General features: G+C 55.8%; 6 protein-coding genes across 6 annotated transcripts; 2 read left to right on the top strand and 4 right to left on the bottom strand.

Moving 5' to 3' along the window:
- Nucleotides 1-133: 133 nt before the first annotated feature.
- GUITHDRAFT_150894 (hypothetical protein) lies at nt 134-927 on the top strand (the record flags this gene model as incomplete). The annotated part of the gene is made up of 1 exon (XM_005838333.1): nt 134-927. A coding segment is annotated over exon 1 (644 nt), but the record flags the coding sequence as incomplete, so codon positions are not given.
- A 766-nt stretch (nt 928-1,693) lies between these two features.
- On the bottom strand, nt 1,694-3,117 carry GUITHDRAFT_157186 (hypothetical protein; the record flags this gene model as incomplete). Its single annotated transcript, XM_005838332.1, has 2 exons — nt 1,694-1,768; nt 1,888-3,117. The coding sequence occupies 2 exons, from the start codon at nt 3,115-3,117 to the stop codon at nt 1,694-1,696; spliced, it is 1,305 nt and encodes a 434-aa protein (XP_005838389.1).
- A 1,663-nt stretch (nt 3,118-4,780) lies between these two features.
- Nucleotides 4,781-6,572, bottom strand: GUITHDRAFT_150892 (hypothetical protein). Its single transcript, XM_005838331.1, has 9 exons — nt 6,389-6,572; nt 6,239-6,340; nt 6,043-6,180; nt 5,935-5,992; nt 5,820-5,887; nt 5,732-5,776; nt 5,551-5,686; nt 5,439-5,502; nt 4,781-5,385 (listed from the first exon to the last, which is right to left on the bottom strand). Exons 8-9 carry the CDS (start codon nt 5,476-5,478, stop codon nt 4,811-4,813), a joined length of 615 nt encoding a protein of 204 aa, XP_005838388.1. The 5' UTR covers nt 5,479-5,502; nt 5,551-5,686; nt 5,732-5,776; nt 5,820-5,887; nt 5,935-5,992; nt 6,043-6,180; nt 6,239-6,340; nt 6,389-6,572; the 3' UTR covers nt 4,781-4,810.
- Nucleotides 6,573-7,780: 1,208 nt separating this feature from the next.
- GUITHDRAFT_150891 (hypothetical protein) lies at nt 7,781-9,000 on the bottom strand. The gene is made up of 5 exons (XM_005838330.1): nt 8,388-9,000; nt 8,249-8,342; nt 8,121-8,194; nt 7,955-8,075; nt 7,781-7,907 (listed from the first exon to the last, which is right to left on the bottom strand). The coding sequence occupies exons 1-5, from the start codon at nt 8,865-8,867 to the stop codon at nt 7,900-7,902; spliced, it is 777 nt and encodes a 258-aa protein (XP_005838387.1). The 5' UTR covers nt 8,868-9,000; the 3' UTR covers nt 7,781-7,899.
- A 5,545-nt stretch (nt 9,001-14,545) lies between these two features.
- On the top strand, nt 14,546-14,800 carry GUITHDRAFT_65999 (hypothetical protein; the record flags this gene model as incomplete). Its single annotated transcript, XM_005838329.1, has 1 exon — nt 14,546-14,800. One exon carries the CDS (start codon nt 14,546-14,548, stop codon nt 14,798-14,800), a length of 255 nt encoding a protein of 84 aa, XP_005838386.1.
- A 1,642-nt stretch (nt 14,801-16,442) lies between these two features.
- Nucleotides 16,443-16,655, bottom strand: GUITHDRAFT_62423 (hypothetical protein; the record flags this gene model as incomplete). Its single annotated transcript, XM_005838328.1, has 1 exon — nt 16,443-16,655. A coding segment is annotated over one exon (213 nt), but the record flags the coding sequence as incomplete, so codon positions are not given.
- Nucleotides 16,656-17,256: the final 601 nt, after the last annotated feature.

Raw genomic sequence — 17,256 nt, 5'->3', positions numbered from 1 at the left:
GAAAGCGCGGGAAATGGGTTCAACCTAATCTTTCTGATCTAAACCGATATGGTGAGAATGCCTAAACCTTCTTTCTGATCTAAACCCTTTATACGTCTGCCGGGACCAGGAGGTCAGGGCGAACAGAGGGGAAGAGGAGGAGGAGAGAAGAGGGAGAGACAAGAGTCAAGGCTGGCAGCTCCTTCAAGATGCGATCGACAAGGCTCCTGTCCCTGCTGAGCTTGTTTCTGTTGGCGGATGGAGAAACGAGGACGAGCCGCGTCTCTCCCGGCATGTTTGCCTTCATGGGGACTTGTGGCGGATTGCGAGCAGGATGTTTCAAAGTCAACACCATGCTGATGCGACAAAGAGCAAAAAGCGCTATCAAACGGAGTCTGGAGATGAAGGAAGAAGGCAGTTTGCGAGTGAGAGGCTATTCCATATGGTATGGAGTCAGCAAGGCGGCGGACGATCGCTCGTCGGCTCTGCCTGTTGTGGTCCTGCACGGGGGGCCGGGAGTTCCCTCGCACTACCTGGAACCGCTGGAGGGGCTGAATCAGATGGGGGGCAGGAGCGTGTTCTTCTACGATCAGCTGGGATGTGGAAGGTCTGACGAGCCTGAGGAGGAGGAGTTCTACTCAGTGCGGCAAAGCGCGGAGGACGCGGCGACCATGCTCAGTCACTTCGCTGAGTTCCATGGCCTCCTGGAGGCAGGTGGGTTCCACCTCTTGGGTCACAGCTGGGGAGGATGCTTGGCAGCAGAGGTGGTGATGCGTCACCTGGCCCACCACCCGAAGCTCCTTTCAGGCCTCAAGTCTGTCATTCTCGCGAGCTCTCCCGCGTCTCCTGCTGAGTCGCAGGAACGAGCGACGAAGATCATCGACGAGTACAAGAGGGAGCTTGACGGGCTCTCACCTGACGAGCTTGGGATGAGGCCTGACTGGCCCCGCGAGAAGGATTGGGTTGAGCAATGGAAGCTGCAGGTGAGTTTTGTCTCTGCTCTCCCTGATGCTCAAGGCGTTCGGCAGGTGGCCAACGACAAGTTCACGACCATGCACAACCTGCGCCTCAAGTCTTCTCCTCTCTGCCTGCAGGAGGCCTTCTGCCACCTCGGTGTCGTGTGGCGAGGCGCAACCTCTGTGAGCGGTGGAGCTCGAAGGTGCTCGACTGATTGAGATGGTTGAGGTTGGGGACTTTCGGATCGACCAGAAGGATCTTGAGAGCAAGTGGCCGAGGAATCTTCCTGCGCTGGTGATGCGAGGAGAGCATGACTACATCTCCAAGGTTCTTCATTACCTTCTCCTCTACCTGCCCTCCTCCTCTCCCTTTTCCAGCTCTCTCTTTACACTGCTCTGCAGGAACTCGTTGCTCCTTTCGTCGAGGGCATCGAACGTGCAGAGTACGCGGAGCTTGCGGGTTTGAGCCACATGGCACACCTAGAGGACCCGCGTCGCTTCCTCGCAACTGTTGATGTGCGTGCGGAAGATCTTGATCGCAGGGCTGACGCTGGTGACAGGGATGGTTGCGTAAGGTTGAAAAAGCAGGGCGATGAAGTCAAGAACAGCGGAGGACAGCCAGGCAGGTAAAGAGGAGAGACAGCGCTGTTCGGAATGTTCATAACTTTGGATGTTCCCAGGGAGGAAGCAACACAACAGACGTAGAAAGTCGAGTTTTAACAAGTGAACAAACAAAAAGAGAAAGAATTTCAATACACTTAAACAGCAGGCTTCAATTTGACATCTTGTCCGAGTTTCGCGCTGTTCTCCGCGATGTCCTCGTTGCTCCACACCTGCAGCGCATGTCAACATCTCTTCCTGACTGTGCCTTCCCTTCCCCCTTCTCTCTCCTCGTCATCGCTCCCCCTCTTCCCCTTCCTCTTTCCTTCATCTCCTTTTCCTCTCTTTTCACCTTGAGGTCCGACTGGCGCTCGAGGGAGGAAGGGAACTGGCGCTGGTTCGCCTTGCCGACCATGATGTCAACTGTCTTCCTGAGGCGGATCCAGACGCTCTCCTGCACGTAGGGGACCCCGTACTTGTCGCAGATGGCCTTGAGCCTGGCTTGTCCTCGCTGGTAGCTCAGAGCGCTGAGGTTCGGCCATACGTGATGCTCGATCTGGTAGTTCAACCACCCGTGCATGAAGTCGTTGAAGTCGCTTCCGGTCTTGAAGTTGGTCGAGGACACGACCTGGCGCATGAAGAAGGTCGCGGAGTTGGGCTTGCATCCGTCATCAAACTTGTACAGGTCGCTGCCCGCATGGTTGGTAGCGATCACGATGAACGAGTGGATGTTGGTGAGCACATCCGCCAAGGCGAGGCTGATGAGAGCGTTCACGTACGCTTGCTGGCTGATGAGGAGGCAGGGGAGAGGCATAACAAAGAAGTGGAGGATGAGGTAGGGGCCGATGACGTTCTTGAACAGGTCCATGAACGAGTACCACTGGAAGGTTTCAACCCCAAAGGCAGGGTCCAGGTACGACTTGAGCGTGTACGCGTCAGTTGCCTTCATGTCGGAGGTGATCGCCTTGCCTGCCTTGCGCATCTCGGCGATCTTGAGCTCCTTGTAAGTGTTGGGGGCGTAGTAGAACCACTTCCAGGTGCACATCAAGAAACCAACGACCATGTACTTGAGCGCTGAAGGCACCTTAAGCTCCCTGATGAAGTGCATGTTCCTCTCCACGAGGTCGGGGTCGTCTCGCTCTCCGAGACGGTAGTGGTGGAGGTTGTTGTGCTCGATGTTCCACGCCTCGGGCAGCATCCAGTCAAACCACTGTGTCACTCGCTTAAAGAGCGAGCCAGTCGCGAACCCGCGGGAGTTGAAGAACTTGGTCTCGTCCGCCCTGTTGTATCCTCCGTGTCCGGTGTGGTGAGCGATGGTCGTCCAGCGCGAAAACTTCCAGAGGGAAAGCGCGATCACCGAGATCGGGTTGAGCGGCAACCACATGGTCGCCAGCCCGACAACCGCGCAGATGTCCGACCACAGGCAGATCTTCTTCAAGTGAGCAACGTCTTCAGCTCCCTGGTTCTGCTCCAGCTCCTTGCCCAAGTCTGCCACTTCTCGGCGGAACCCTTCGTAGTCAAGGTTCAACACCCACTGCTCCTCTGCTGGGACCTGAGCGCTGGATGGAGCCGATGCCACCATCTTCGGCTGGAGGCGACCAACGGACCTCACCTTCCTGCTCGAGCACATGGAAGGGGAGGAGCCGAGACGAGCATGAGAGAGAGAAGGAGTGAACTGGAAGGAAGAGACAACCTGTGCCGATGCGAGGCACGAGGCAACAACCGTAGCCTTCCACATCTGACACAAGTATGTTACAACGATCGAGTAAACAAGAACAAGCATGAAAGACTACGGGCTACAGCTACGTCGATGTGTGCTGTGTTGACAACCACCATTTCATCACTTTCATCGAACTTCGCTCTGTCATCTTTCACACATTCTCTTGCTAGCGCCACCACTGATTGCTCCACTGGCCACTGGTGACGTGAAAATCGCCTCTACGCCTCTACGAGATACACCTCCTCGTCCCGTTCCTCGACACCTCCTTTGAGCCGCTCACGCATTGTTCATTCAATCAAACAATCTTCACCATTCTTGTTGGTCCTGATTGTAAGCCCATCCTCAACGATTCCTTACACACTAAGCACGTACACCTCCTTTGCCATCCAAACCCCTTCATTCATCGTCCACACGTGCTGTTGCTGCTTCTTGCGCTCACTGTTTCTCCTCCAAACAAGCATCGCATCCTCTGACTTCATGGCCATGGTCTCCCTCTCTCCTCCGCCTTCTCCTCGCTTCCCTCGATCGCTCTAGCCTCTTCCCACTGACATAAACCTGTCGGAGCCTCGTGAGGGCGGGGGTGAATTTGTATCCTCTACAGGGTAGGGGGTGGTCCCTGCATCCCTGCAGGTAACGTGGGTAGGTACTACTACCCATGTGTGTAACGGGATGAAGCGTAGAAAGTACGGGTGAGTCAGAGTGATTGAAGTAGGTGGGGGTGAAACATCACGGGGGGTGGGGTGGGAGGAAATGGGGTTTGAGTGTTCGCTTGCAAGACCGAGTAACCTGGCGGGGGGCGAAGGGCCAGGGTGGGGTAGTGAGAAATGTATGGTAGGGGTACTATGATAGGTAATAATTATTGGACAAACGTGGGTATCACACTGGAAAAATTGGGGTAGGGGTTTAATGATCCGGGGTATTTGATGAAGGGGTGGGGTGGGGTGCTGACATACGTTATCCTTGTAAAAGTTTTTTTTTCACAGCCTCGTCGGAGGGGAGGAGGGGAGCCTGAGGGAACAGTGAGGGAAGGACTGGGAGCAGACTGTGAGGGGAGGACTGAGGGGAGGAGGGGAGGAGCCTACTAGCTGATCGGACCAGCCGCACCCCGTCAGCCTCTCTCCTCGGACCTAGAGCTGGTGAGCCGGGATCCGCCCCCTCCCCTCGCCCTTGCGACTCATCCGAAGCCTCGAGTCAGGGCCCACGGATCAATCAAACCAGTCAGATGCTTCCAGTCAGCCGCACTCGCTGACTCTTGTCGATTACGCGAGTCAGCCGGATAGGAACCAGCGGCGTCGGACACGTTCAGGTAAGTCTACGCTACAGTGCGGCAGTGATCGTCGGACCGCTCCCCGGGCCCCGGCGGAGTCAGCCTGATTCCTTACGGTCCGAGGCAGACTAAGGTGGCTTCAGTGACGGTGCGTTCGGCCCGGTATGAATCCGAGCCCGCCGGGTTGTCCGGCGGCCCGCGGGGTACGTCAACGGTCCGATCACACATCAGTGAGGCACTACTAATAAGTGAGTTTGTATGTGACGGGCGTTTACTAACACAAGTGAGTCAGGACGTGACGTTCGCTCTTGACCCGTTCTGAGCTCTATCAAGGATCGCCCGCAGCAAGCTCCGAACAGCAAGATCATTCTTGTCGTTGAGCTCTGCGATCCTCGTCACAAGCGGCATGACCCGGCTGTAGTTAAGATGTTCTCTGATCCTGTTGAGTCTCATCCATGTGTTGCTTCTCCCCGAGTCGCCCGCGTCTCGAATGTCGTCGATCTCCTCCTTGATCACTTGCAACTGTGATTTGCGAACCACGTTAATACTAAAGAAATGGTACAGAAGTTTTTGTAAGTTGGAGATGAAGCTGAGCCTGAAAACGTTTCCAAACTGCTCATCTCTTGTTTTGTCGACATAGTCTTCCCAATCGTGATATTGCTTCCATGTGCGGTTGACTTGTGACAGGAAGCTGTCTTGTGCCTTGGACGTGTTCAGATCCACCAGCTCACGTCTCAACTCGTTGATCGTGGCATACGGTGAAGACAGACTGTCTGGTGCGACTTCAGAGAAGTTAAGATCGCTCAACTTGAGGAGGATCTGATCTTGTTCGTCCTCAGACTTGTGCATTGACAAGTTGAAATCTGAACAAACACAAACGCGTCAGAGAGTGTCTGTACCACTAATCTGCTGTTACCGACTACTCTCTTCCTTATCGCTGTGAAGCTTCTTGCCATTTCCTTTCTAATTCTCGAAAGTTCCTTGGAAGAAGTGTCAACAAGACATGATCTTGAAAAGGAGGAGAGCACCTGAGAATCGGAAGCAGCGGGCAATGCCCGCTGCAAGGTTGATCCCATCTTCGGAATTTCGTCCTTGAGTTTGGTGATGTTGTTTCCAAATGCTGTGTTGATAGGAACTTGCTTCTCTAGATCCCCCCGAATAAATCTGATGCAGAGTCACTCAAAACCATGTGGCTTCAACTTTGCATGCCTTAGTTTCTTCCTCAGAATCTTAATCTTGGCTAGCAATTGAGATCTGTATGACATCAGAATTCCAGAAATTATGTTGAAATTTCAACCTTGTCCAAGATTGAAAGGGTCCGAAGTCTTTGTCCGCAGGAAAGTTCTGATTGACCTGCCACCATGCCTTGCGACAGCGTCAACCCATCTGAGGCTGGAACCAGGATCAAGCACCTGATCATTCATCATACATCTTCCACCAGCATCTCCACAATCCATGTCGCCAGAGCAACTGGTGTACGTCAGATATTGAAACAACATACGAATGATTTTAAAGATTACGGTGTTGACGGAGAGAAATCACAGAAGCCATTCACGATGCAAAAGTCATCCTCGCCGCCACAATCCTTGTCGACTGCGCATGCGCTGCTGACGCTGTTGGAACAATGACCAGGACCAGTGCAGACACCCCCGACGGTCCTGGACCGACGACGTCAGAAGCAGAGAGGGAGAGAGGAGAGAGACAACAACAACTCACGAGCAATCCTGAGAGTCTCTGCATCTCACTTCTGGGTCTCCCGTACAAGCCCAGAAGACGCAAGACCCTCCTCCTGCAGGACAGTCTTCATCTGCTCCACACCTGGTGCAAATTCCACAAGTTACAAGTGCCTCACACTTCTCCTATCACCTCTTGCTCGCCTCGAAAGCACAATGACCCGGTGCGCTTGAATCACGAGTTTCTTTCTGTCCTTCCAACTTCCCTTGCTCGCTGCTCTTCTCCTGATCCTCTTTTGCACCCGTGCCTTGCTGCTCCCCCACTTGAGCTGCGTGCTCGCCCCTTCCGATTCCTTCTATCCCATTCTCTTCCTCTGCCTCCTCTTCCTCTGCCTCCTCTTCCTCCCCTTCCCCACCCACACCGATCCCAATCTTGTGCCTTCGTTCCTTGCTTCCCCCTTGTGGTTTGCTTCCCCCTTGGAACTTATCTCCAGCATTCTGGTGCTCAGCTTCGACCTCCTCCTCCGTCTCTTCCGCCTCTTGCCCTTCTCCCCCGATACCTTGGGCATCTGCCTCTTTCTGTGGCTTCTGCTTTCCCCGAGAAGTTCCTGCAAAGGTGGTGAGGACATGAAAGGGTCAAACGTGCACTACCCTCTCGCTTCTGCTGCTTTCCTCGCTCGATCTTGTTGCTCTTCTCTTTCGAGTGATCAGAGAAGCTCTTTCCATTCTTCGAAGGGTTCTGCTTCCGATCCCCCGCTCCGCTGCCTGCGCTCCCTCGCTTCGACGACTGCCACATGAAATCAGCATACCCACGCTTCGAGCACAAAGCATTTACAGTAAGCGGAGAGAAGTTGAAATCGTTCGAGTCGTCTGAGGGTGGAGGTGGATTGGGAGGGAGCAACCCGGCCTCTTGGTCTGTTTCTACCGCGTCCTCGTCCCACATTCCGCTATCAATCTTGTCTCTGGTTTCTTGACGGATGTAAGGAATTGACGTCAGAGCCGTCTTGAGATCATCGGGAGAGACGTCCTCCAGCAGTGCGATGCAGGCGGCTGCCATGACGATGAACAAGCAAGCTGCAGTGCAGAAGTGCCTTGCTTTTCTTGCTTGCGCCTCAACACGAGGACCATTGGTGAGCGTCATTGGAGCCGCTTCACAACAGGCAGACTGTGCGGAGTAAGGTTGAGCGTGCAAGAAGACAAGACCAGACTCCTCGTCCTCCCTCTCGCTCTCCCCCTCCTCCTCTCATCTTTACCCTTCCCCCGTTGTCCATGTTCTAAATCCGTGTTCCACCCCAGGTGACCTACCCCCTTCCATCTTAATTTGCCACTACCCCTCCATGATCCAGGAACTACCCCGGTTATTCTAGAAAGAACCCAAGTATACCCCTACCCCCTCGAGGCTGAGAGGTAGCCCGGCAAGTCTTTGGTCACCTAGAGGGGCGTGGCTGCCAACTGCAGCAGAAGAGAGCAAGGAGGAGAGGAGAAGCCGAACAGGCAGAGAGATGAGAGAGGGAGGTAGACCAACAAGAACACCGTGCGAGACAAGATCACAGCTGAATGAAGCAAGAGCGGGGAGGTTGGAAATAAACGAAGCTTTCAATATTCTACCAACTTCTAGCCTTTGTCTCTCATTCCCCTGTTCGTCTGAGCTACACTTTCTGGAATGTAATAAAAGGTGCAACATTAACTGGGTCTGAAGCAGCTTTAATAGGCTGAGGAGCAAAAGTCACAAGGAGGGGAAGAAGGCAACCAAACATACCAGGGAATTGATACCCATTCGCGAAAACGTTGCTGTCCATGCCCGTTGTGCTACCATCAGCATAGTGACCATACTGATCAGGTTGAACAGAATCCAACGTCTTCTCCCAGTTGTCCGAATCCTAGAAGCAAGTCACCATGGCGAGCAGAAGCAGCGAGACGCTCACCTCCAACCCAATTATTCCTCCGTGCCCGTCAAACAATTCCTTGGTGTCAAACGGAGGGTTGTAACCATGAGGAGCTGTAGCATCACTGTCAAGCATCGTATACTTTTCGAAAATAAAAAGATGCATACAATCTGGATCCCAATCCACGATCCCCGGGAAGATGTTGTTCTCCTTCTCGAACTCCTTCCATTCCTTGAAGTTTGGCTCGTTGATCTCGTACACCTACGCTCGTGTCGTTACAAGCTCTTCTACCTCCCAGTCTCTAACCTTTCTCATGTCACTCAAGGGGAGCGCCGGGGCACCCCACGCAACGTCACCCGCGCAGCATGGATCTTCCGCTGCAGCATCTGCCGGGGCGTACGAGTTGGGCGAGTCGGGACCGTACTCGGAGGGCCCAGGGAAGACGTTGGGTTCGCTGATCTCTGATAGTGGGTTGCCTCCATACACACATTCACAGTTGGCAGCATGAAGGGCCTGTGACTTTGATTTGACTCTCTTCGACTTCTTCAGGGTCAAGGCTGTGTGGTGATCTGCTCTGTGAACATTGCTTGCCACACTCTTTCCAGCCCTTTTCAAGCTTGCAGATTCCTTTTGCAAGAGCTCTGCACCCCCATGATGTGTTGGCCGGAGAAGAAAGAAAGTCACGATCAGCAGAATCAAACCAGCCCACGACGACACGAGCAGAGCAAGCCCTTGCTTGGCGGTGCTGAGCCTTCCCGGCCTTCCAGAGAAAGACAAGATTGTCATCTGATCAGATTCAGGGAGGGAGATGACTGTCTTTTCGAACAACAAGTCAAGCTGTCCTTCCTGTCTGCTGGCACTCACTCACTTGCAGTTCCTCTCCTCCTCTTGATCTTCTTCCTTACTCACGGCAAGCTGCCATGTCCAGCGGCTCTTCAAGTGCTCCCGTTACTGCAGTAACGGCAGGCCCCTGTCGTGGCCCCGGGCCGCCCGGCCGGGCGGCCCGGGCCCGGCGGCCCCGGCGTGAGAGTCTCCCTGACGAGTCCCGGTGACACCGTCACTGTCATGAATAAACCGTCTGAGTCACTACCGTGTAACTTGCCCGTCTTGAAGTCACAAGTTCACTGAGTTTTTGAACACTGGCAACCCGCCGGCGCACCTGGCACCGGCCGCGCACGGGGCGCTGGGCCGCGGGGCCGGCGGCCGTGCACCGTTACGGTGACCCGGCCGGCCAGGCCTCAGTTCAAGTTCCGCTGCCCGGCGCCACTAGGTCCGGGCCCGCCGTCCGTTGCCGCCGCGGCCGCTCCTTTCCGAAGTCACACTTGAAAGGCTATGACTAGGCTCGGAAGCACACTGGCCATGAAGTCCACGCGGCCTCAGCTGCCGCAGGTGGGAAGTTCGGAACTTCCGAGCCTTCGGAAGTTCCCGGCGCCCGGGGCCCGCCGGCGGCTCACCACTGGGCCCGGTGACCCGGGCCGGTCGGAAGTTCGTGGGCCTTTTCCTAGGCCCGGGGCACCCTACCCCCTTGTGCAATACTGAAATGAGGGGTGAAATTAAGAAATGGGGTGGTGGTTCTACTAACCACCACCAGTGAGGTTCCACGGAGAGGGTGGGGTGGTGGAGGGGAATGCCGCAAAAGTGCGCAAGCTAGGAACGGATGGGCGGGTGGATGAGGAGGAGGGAGACGAGGGAGGTGGCGATGAATGAGCCGTCATAGGAGTAGAAGCTGAAGCTAAAGAGCAAGGAAGATCTCTTGAAATTGGGACATACAGAGCTTCTTCGAGCTAAACAACAGCAAGCAATAATGAGAAGTTCTACTAGCTGAGCAGAAAAAGGAGAAAAAGAGTGAGAGACTCATAAGAAAGTAGGTGTACAGCGTGGAATGTGTGGTTGAATGTGAGTTAGTAACTATTAGGAGGGAAAGGGAGTAGAAGAGAAACCGATGTTTGAATGGGGCGATGTGAAAGAATGAAGACAAACGAGAAGAACTGGCGGAAGAGTCGAGGGAGGCACAGACACACACACACCGAGAGATGTGTTGATGCAGCATGATGGAAAAGCAGAGATTGCTTTCGAGCGATCCGTCTCGCTCAGTAATGTTTTCTCATGGATGCATTGTAGGGAAATGGGGAAACAAAAGCGAAGCATCCAGCAGGATGCAGGCACAAGCAAGAAGCAAAGGGCTTCTAGAAACAAGAGAGCGGATGGGGCTGGAGAATCAGGACCAGACGTGCAATCACGTCCTCTCGCCGCATCTTCTTGTTCATCCGCAGACTTGTTTTGGTCCGAGTGGATCAAAGATCCACCCGCTTCTATTCGTCAAGATGGCAACGAGAAAGTTGAACCTCCTGCTGAATGGTCTTCTAAGCAAGGCGCAAGGCAAGCTACATCCTGCAAGCGGGCCATGGGTAAGCAAGCGTGCTGAACCGACGTGCTGGTGACTTGGATCTTGCAGAGGTGTGTCGGCTTGCGGGAACCATGACCATGACGTTCTCGATTCCCTCGCCGAGGATCGCAGAGCTGATGGAACTTCTGACCTCAGAGGTGCCGGCCACGCAGCCGGACCAGGAGAAAGGTTCTGCTCACATCACATGGAACGAGGACGGAGAGTCGCAGTCAAGCGGCTGCTTCACAGTCTCCAAACTTGTGCAGGCTTGCGGTCGGGAGGATCTCAAAGTACAAGACGAGAAGTTCGAGCGAGCGTTGGAGACGATGCAAGACCTGATGAAGCCAAGCGACGACTCTCTGCCTTGGATGCCGCAGCCTCTTCTTCGCATCATTGCTCCACGGGCTGCATCGCAAGTGCAGGACGGGGTGCTGACAGTGACGATGTGGGTCTACCTGCGGCGAATGATCTTCTACCTCATCGCCTACCCTCCCATCCGAGACCTCATGGATTGCCTCAAGCCCGTCGGCTCTGTCCGTCCCCTCGTGAAGCTAGAGCGTCTCAAGCAGCCGGTCTTCTTCTCTCGTCCGGAGGAGAAGGACAGTAGGTCGGACTTCACGAGGAAAGGCGTCTTGAAGGCCCAGGAGCACACCGGCTACCCGTCGGCCAATCAGCCCAAAGGGCTCAGGCTGCAGCTGCTGGACTACCAGCTTCAGACCCTGCAGTGGATGATCGACCACGAGGAGTTTGAGTTCGGCTTGAACCAGCTCTTCTGGCAACGCCACGAGTTCCTAGACGGTGGCTTCTACTACTACGCGCCAGAGGTTGTTTGACCTTCATCTTTCCCATCTACTTCTCTTTCCTGTCACACGATTTCCTGCTCCTGCTCCTGCTCCTGCTCCTGCTCCTGCTCCTGCTCCTGCTCCTGCTCCTGCTCCTGCTCCTGCTCCTGCTCCTGCTCCTGCTCCTGCTCCTGCCCCATCCTGTCTGCACCTTGTCATCGTCTGCTGACTCATCTCTTTGAAGCTGGGAGAGCTGAGATTGGAGGAGCCTCCGGTGTTTCACGGAGGGATCCTGTCGGAAGAGATGGGGCTGGGAAAGACAGCAGAGGTGGTAGCGCTCATCCTGACTCAGAAGGAGAGAAAGAAGCAGGTGAGGAAAGTGGCTGGAAGCGACAGGAGTGGGTCAGCAGACGACTCGACAGTGTGTGATGAGATGGAGGACGATGGAGAATGTGAAAACAGAGTGAAGGCAGGTGCAGAGGAGGACGAGGACGAGGACGAGGACGAGGGGGCCAAGAAGCTGATCAGAGGAGGGACATTGATCGTTGTCCCTCCCCACCTGCTGTCTCAGTGGTCGTCGGAGCTCGAGAAGTGTGTCGGCAAGAGCTCGGACGTCCTGTCCTTCTCAGTCATCTCCTCCTCCATGTCCGTCACAGGTCATTGCTCTCTCATTCCGGGCGGCCCCAAGGAGTGCGAGGGGAGGGTCTGCCCTGGTCACGCAGGCCACAAGATGGAGCGCTTGAGGGTGTTCTTCGAGGAGGACGTTGTGCTCACGACCTACCCCGTGCTGTCCTCCGAGCGTCTCTCGTTCCAGAAGGTTCGGTGGGAGCGGGTCGTGCTCGACGAGATGCAGGAAGTTCGACACGCCAAGTCGCTCCTGGCCAAGACCTGCGACAAGCTCAGGTCCCCATGGCTGCTGCTGCTGCTGCCAACCTGCTTGTCTGTTATCCTCTCTTTCATCGTTTCTTTTCGTTTGTGATTCCTTGCTCCCCCCTCGTTTCTTCTCTCTACTTCTCCTCTGCTCCCATTGCCTCCTCTCTACCTCTCCGCTCATGAAACGTCGCAGGTGCAACACAAGGTGGATGGTGTCGGGAACCCCGCTGTACTCCTCCGTCTCGGACCTCCACGGCGAGCTCAAGTTCCTCGGCATCCTCCCCTTCTGCCTCCCTGACGAGCTTGACGGGTTCTGGGAGATCAGGATCGCGAAGCCCTTCTCGGAGAGGAAGAGGAGCGCTCTTGAGCTGCTCGACCTCCTCCTCCGCAACGTGATGATCCGACACTCCAAGTCTCAGACTTACGCCGACGGAAGGAGCATCGTCAGTCTTCCTCCCTCTTCTGTTCGCCGCGTCCCTGTTGAGCTCTCGGCGTCGGAGAGGTTCATGTACGACTACCTGGAGGCCAAGTGCCGCGATGAGGTGGAGGAAGGCCTCTCCTTCGCCTTCGCCGCCTCCTCCTCCCACCATCGTCACCCTGCGCACTTCTGGCTGCGTCCGCTGAGGGCCGCGTGCATCTCTCCCTTCCTCCTCTGCGGAGGCGCCGGGTGCAAGGCCATGCTGCTCGAGCTGGACGCGCGTCTGAGGCTGAGCTACCGGCCGGTGGCAGCGGCAATGGCAGGAGAGTTGAAGATGGAGCTGCGGGAGATGACGGTGAAGGAGGCGACTGGCGTGCTGATGCAGGCGAGGAAGATCGAGGAGACCAATCGCTCGCTCGAGCACATGGTGCGGCATGACGCCAAGGTAACGGGAGTCTACGACCGGCAAAGGAGCTACGCGGTGCAGTCGCTGGGCGAGAGGATCGAGGAGCTGAGAAAGTCGAAAGAGGAGCTGGAGCTGGAGGCCAGGACGAGCAGGAGGAGCCTGCTGAGGCTGAGGTGGAGGATGGCGCTTGAGCGCATTACGAGCGGGCGGTACTGGGACTTCATCACGCAAGGGTCGCGCTGCTCCTTCCGCTTTCTCCGACGAAGCTTCGCCATCCTTAAGCACTCCTCCTCCTCCCCCTCCTCCTCGCCGTCGGCTTCATCCCGTGGAGGAGGGTTCCGAGTGACTCGCTACCGCGTGCTGAGGAAGCACTTGGGAGGGAGGGAGCAGGAGCTCAAGTGCGAGGAGGGAGAGGTGATCGCCGTCTGTGCCGAGACGGCTCATGGGTGGCGGCAGCTGGGGTTTGGCAACCTGCTGGAGTTGAAGCAGAGCCATGTGCTGGGAATGAAGGAGGACGGGACGATGGGAGTTATCCCGCTAGACGCCGAGGTGAACGGATCCAAGAGGAAGCTCCTCCAGAAGCTCTCCAGCCCCTCGCTGAGCGCCGAGGAGATCCCGACTGAGGAGGGGGGCAACCTCTTGCAGGAGCAGCAGAAGGTGCGTGAGGAGCGAGTAGAGACGAGGAGGAGGAGTGAGCAGAGGGAGCGGGCGATGATTGTGGAGCAGATGATCAAGGAGAAGAAAAGCCTGCTGGATTCAACGGAGGAGAAACTCTCTGCCCTCCTCCCCTACTTCCGGATCCTCTGCCGTTCGAAGGAGCTCGGTGAGGAGAGAGGACAGAGACGAAGAGGAGATGACGTCTGTGCAGGACTGGAGGCCGAGCAGGAGGTGCAGCAGCGAGGCTTCAGCGAGCTGTTTGAGATCGAGAATGGTGGGGCTCCCAAGTGCTGCGTCTGCCTCGACGGCTGCGATTACAGCAAGCGCCCGACGTTCATGCGTTGCGCTCACTTCGGCTGTGAGGACTGCATCCTCCACTGGCTGACATGGCGGGAGACGAACGAGGGGCGAGCCGGCTCCTCCCTCGCCTCCCTCACGGCCCCCTGCCCTCTCTGTCGCAAGACCTTCTCCTTCTCCAACCTCATCAAGATCGTCCCCCCTGCCTCTGAGGAGTCCGGGGCACAGGAGAAGAAGCAGGAGAGGAAGAAGAAGAACAAGAGGACGGAGCCTCTCCAAGTGATCTCCTGGTCTCCTGCAGCAGAGAGTGAGGAGGTAGCAGCGTCTCCTCCTCCTCCCCAGGGCCATCTGGATCGATCCTCCATCCCAGGCATCGCCAACTTTCCCTCCCTCGACTGCTCCTTCGGCTCCCACATGCATCTTTTCTGCAAGGCGCCGCTGGGAGCAAGGAGCTCCTTCCACTCGGCCTCCTCCAGCAGGAGCAGCAGGGTCGAGCGGCTGCTGATCGACCTGAAGCAGAGCATGAAGGAGAAGGAGAAGGTGGTTGTATTCTCGCAGTATCACTCAGCCATCGCGCATGTCTCGCTCGTGCTGCAGGAGGAAGGGATCAAATTCGTCCGGCTCACCACAGGGGAGGAGCCGGGCATGGCGGAGGATGCGGTCAGGACGTTCAACGAGGACCCGCAGACTTTCGTCTTCCTCCTCAACGCTGGTCAGCTCGCTGCTGGCCTGACCCTCAGCGTCGCCTCCCACGTCATCCTGCTGGAGCCCTTCACCAACCCCAGCGAGGAGGCGCAGGCGATGAACCGCTGCCATCGCATCGGACAGAGCAAGGAGGTCTGCTGCACCGTCTACTACGCCCCCTGGTCTGTTCCTCCTCGCTTGTCGGCTCCTTCCTGACTTCTCAACCAGCACGGTGGAGGAGAGGATCCTGTACACGAGGAAGCTCGAAGGAACGCTGGTACGTGGATGGCGTTGGAGAGGAGAAGGGGTAGGAGGAACTGGTTCGGGAGCGAAGAGGGATATCGATGGGGGAGGAGGAGGAGGCGGAAGGAAGAGTGTGGGAGATGACGCTGCTGTCAGGATGTCGACTTGAACTCGGAGAGTCTTGACACTCTTGGTGGAGGGCAGCAAAACACTGTGGGAGGGAACATAACAAGCAAGGAGAAGGTGATGAAGAGGAGGAGGCAGGAGGGTTGGGAGGAAGAAAGGAGGAGCTTCAAACGCCTTCTGACGATGTTTGACAGCTGTTGTGCATTCTCGGTCTGCAAGATGACATCAGTCAGGATCGACGAGGTGGCGAGTAGTTTCCGATGGAGATGTGGATGAGGAGGAGGAGGAGGAGGAGGAGGAGGAGGAGGAGCCGAGGAGCCGAGGAGGATATTCAGAATTGAGTCTGGACTCTTTTTCAGAGTCAACTTTTGTCATATTTAAAGTTTTCCTAAAGAATGCAAGCAAAGAACAGGAAGTGCTAGAGGTAGTGTTCTGCTTGTCGAGAAAGTTCTCGGATCTGCTTTCATCCCATCACCATCTTGCCTTCACTGCAACAGGATGCGTCAGTGACAGCGGGAGAGGAAGGAGGGTTCAGAGGTGAGTTGAGGAGCAGGGGAGGGGAAAGACAACCTCGTCATCGTCATAGTCATCGTCAACCTTGCGATGCTCGAACGAAGTCGCAGTTTTCGATCTGCAGCAAGTACATCAGCTGTACCTCCCCTTCCCTCTGTCCATCCAGCATACATCTTTTCTTGTTCCTCTCCCTTCCTCTCCCCTCCCTTGCCCCATCCTCTTCCTCCCTTCCCCTCTTTCAACCCCTTCTCTCTCTCTGCTTACTCATTCGCCTCCGCGGCAGTCTGCTTCACATGTCAGGTCACCACGGAGTATCCTGATACTTCACCTCCTCCTTCGCCGCTGGTTTCTCCTCCACTTCCATGCCCTTGCTCTCCTCTTCTCCATCGCCAGCTGTCCCCCCAGCAGCCTTCGCCCCGCGTCCTCTTCCTCTTCCTCTACACGTCAACGAGAGGGAAGTTCAGCAGCAGCGAGCAGACCTGCCCCTTCCTCGTCCTCGACCAGTCTTCTCTCCGTCCTGTGTTCGCTGCTTCTTCGGAGGGGCGCCATCTTCGTTCTCCCCTGCCTCCTTTCCCCGTCCCCTTCCTCTGCCCCTCCCTCTCCCTCTTCCTTCACCTCTTCCTCTCCCCCTGCCCCTTCCTCTCCCCGTTGATGAGCTCGGCGCATTCTCGTCGCTATCTGACCCGCTGTCATCGTCGCCTGGATGAGTAGCTTCCTCCACGTCCGACCTTGAGACTCAATCTCAGCCTTTTTCTTCTTCCTCCTCCTCCTCCTGCATTGAAGACTCACCCGACTACTTTATCCTCATTCTCGCTGGAGGGTACGAACTTTCCAACCACCTTCATGTTCAAGTCAATTTACCGTCAACAACACTCCCACTTCCCTGCCCCCCGCCTCCTCCTTCCCCTCCTTCCCCTCGCCTCCTCCTTCCCCTCCTTCCCCCGCCCCCTCCTTCCCCCCGCCTCCTCCTGTTTCTTACATCTTGCAGGAAGTCGAACGTGCTTTCTTTGGCAACGGCTTCCCTCAGGTGGTTCACGTTGACAGTGCTCGCATTCTTTGACCTAGTCACTTGCGATGCTTTGTTCACCAGGTCGCCGATGAGCAGCTCAAGACACTTGGACACCAGCACAGGCGCAGCTTTGGAGATCTTCCCTACCTCCTCGTCCTGCTGCATAATCCGTTTGATCCGACCCGTCGGAAAGCATGTATCTCGGTGCTTCGGAGGCATTCTTGCCCAGGTGCTGAGGAACAAACTTCAGCATCTTGTCAAGAGCACAAGGAGTTTTCTTCTGCACTCTTCCAGCAAGCTCCTCCCCATTTCAACCATCCCGAATACCATCGCTTCTGAAACTCAATCCATCACCTCTCCAGCCCTTAACCTTGCTTCCTTCTTCCTTCTCCAGTTTTCTTCCCTACCCTTCATTCCGTTTCCTCTCTACTCTTCCCCTCTCCTCTCCTTCTTCCTCTTCCTCCCTGTCCCTCCCAGCATCGCTCCTGCCCACTCCATTGTGGCCGCGGCGCCGATGAACCCTCATCCCCGCTCATCCCCCGGACCCTCCTCCCCACTCAATCCCATCCGAGTCACTGCCGTCACTGCTGCCGTCAACCCAGTAGGTGGGTCCGGTATACTGTTAACAGTTAAATTCTTTCGGGCCTTATTTTACTGTTAACAGTTAGCATGAAAAGTGTTCCGGTATACTGTTAACAGTATTCCAGCAAATTTTCGTTTTCGTCGTCAATTTTTAAAATATGCCTCCAAAAGTGTGAAATTTTAATGGCGGTCCATGAAA

Source organism: Guillardia theta (genome assembly GCF_000315625.1).
Source record: "Guillardia theta CCMP2712 unplaced genomic scaffold GUITHscaffold_11, whole genome shotgun sequence".
NCBI classification, from domain to species: Eukaryota; class Cryptophyceae; order Pyrenomonadales; family Geminigeraceae; genus Guillardia; species Guillardia theta.
Note: the sequence above shows the minus strand (reverse complement) of the source record. Positions and strands in the feature narration are given on the sequence as shown.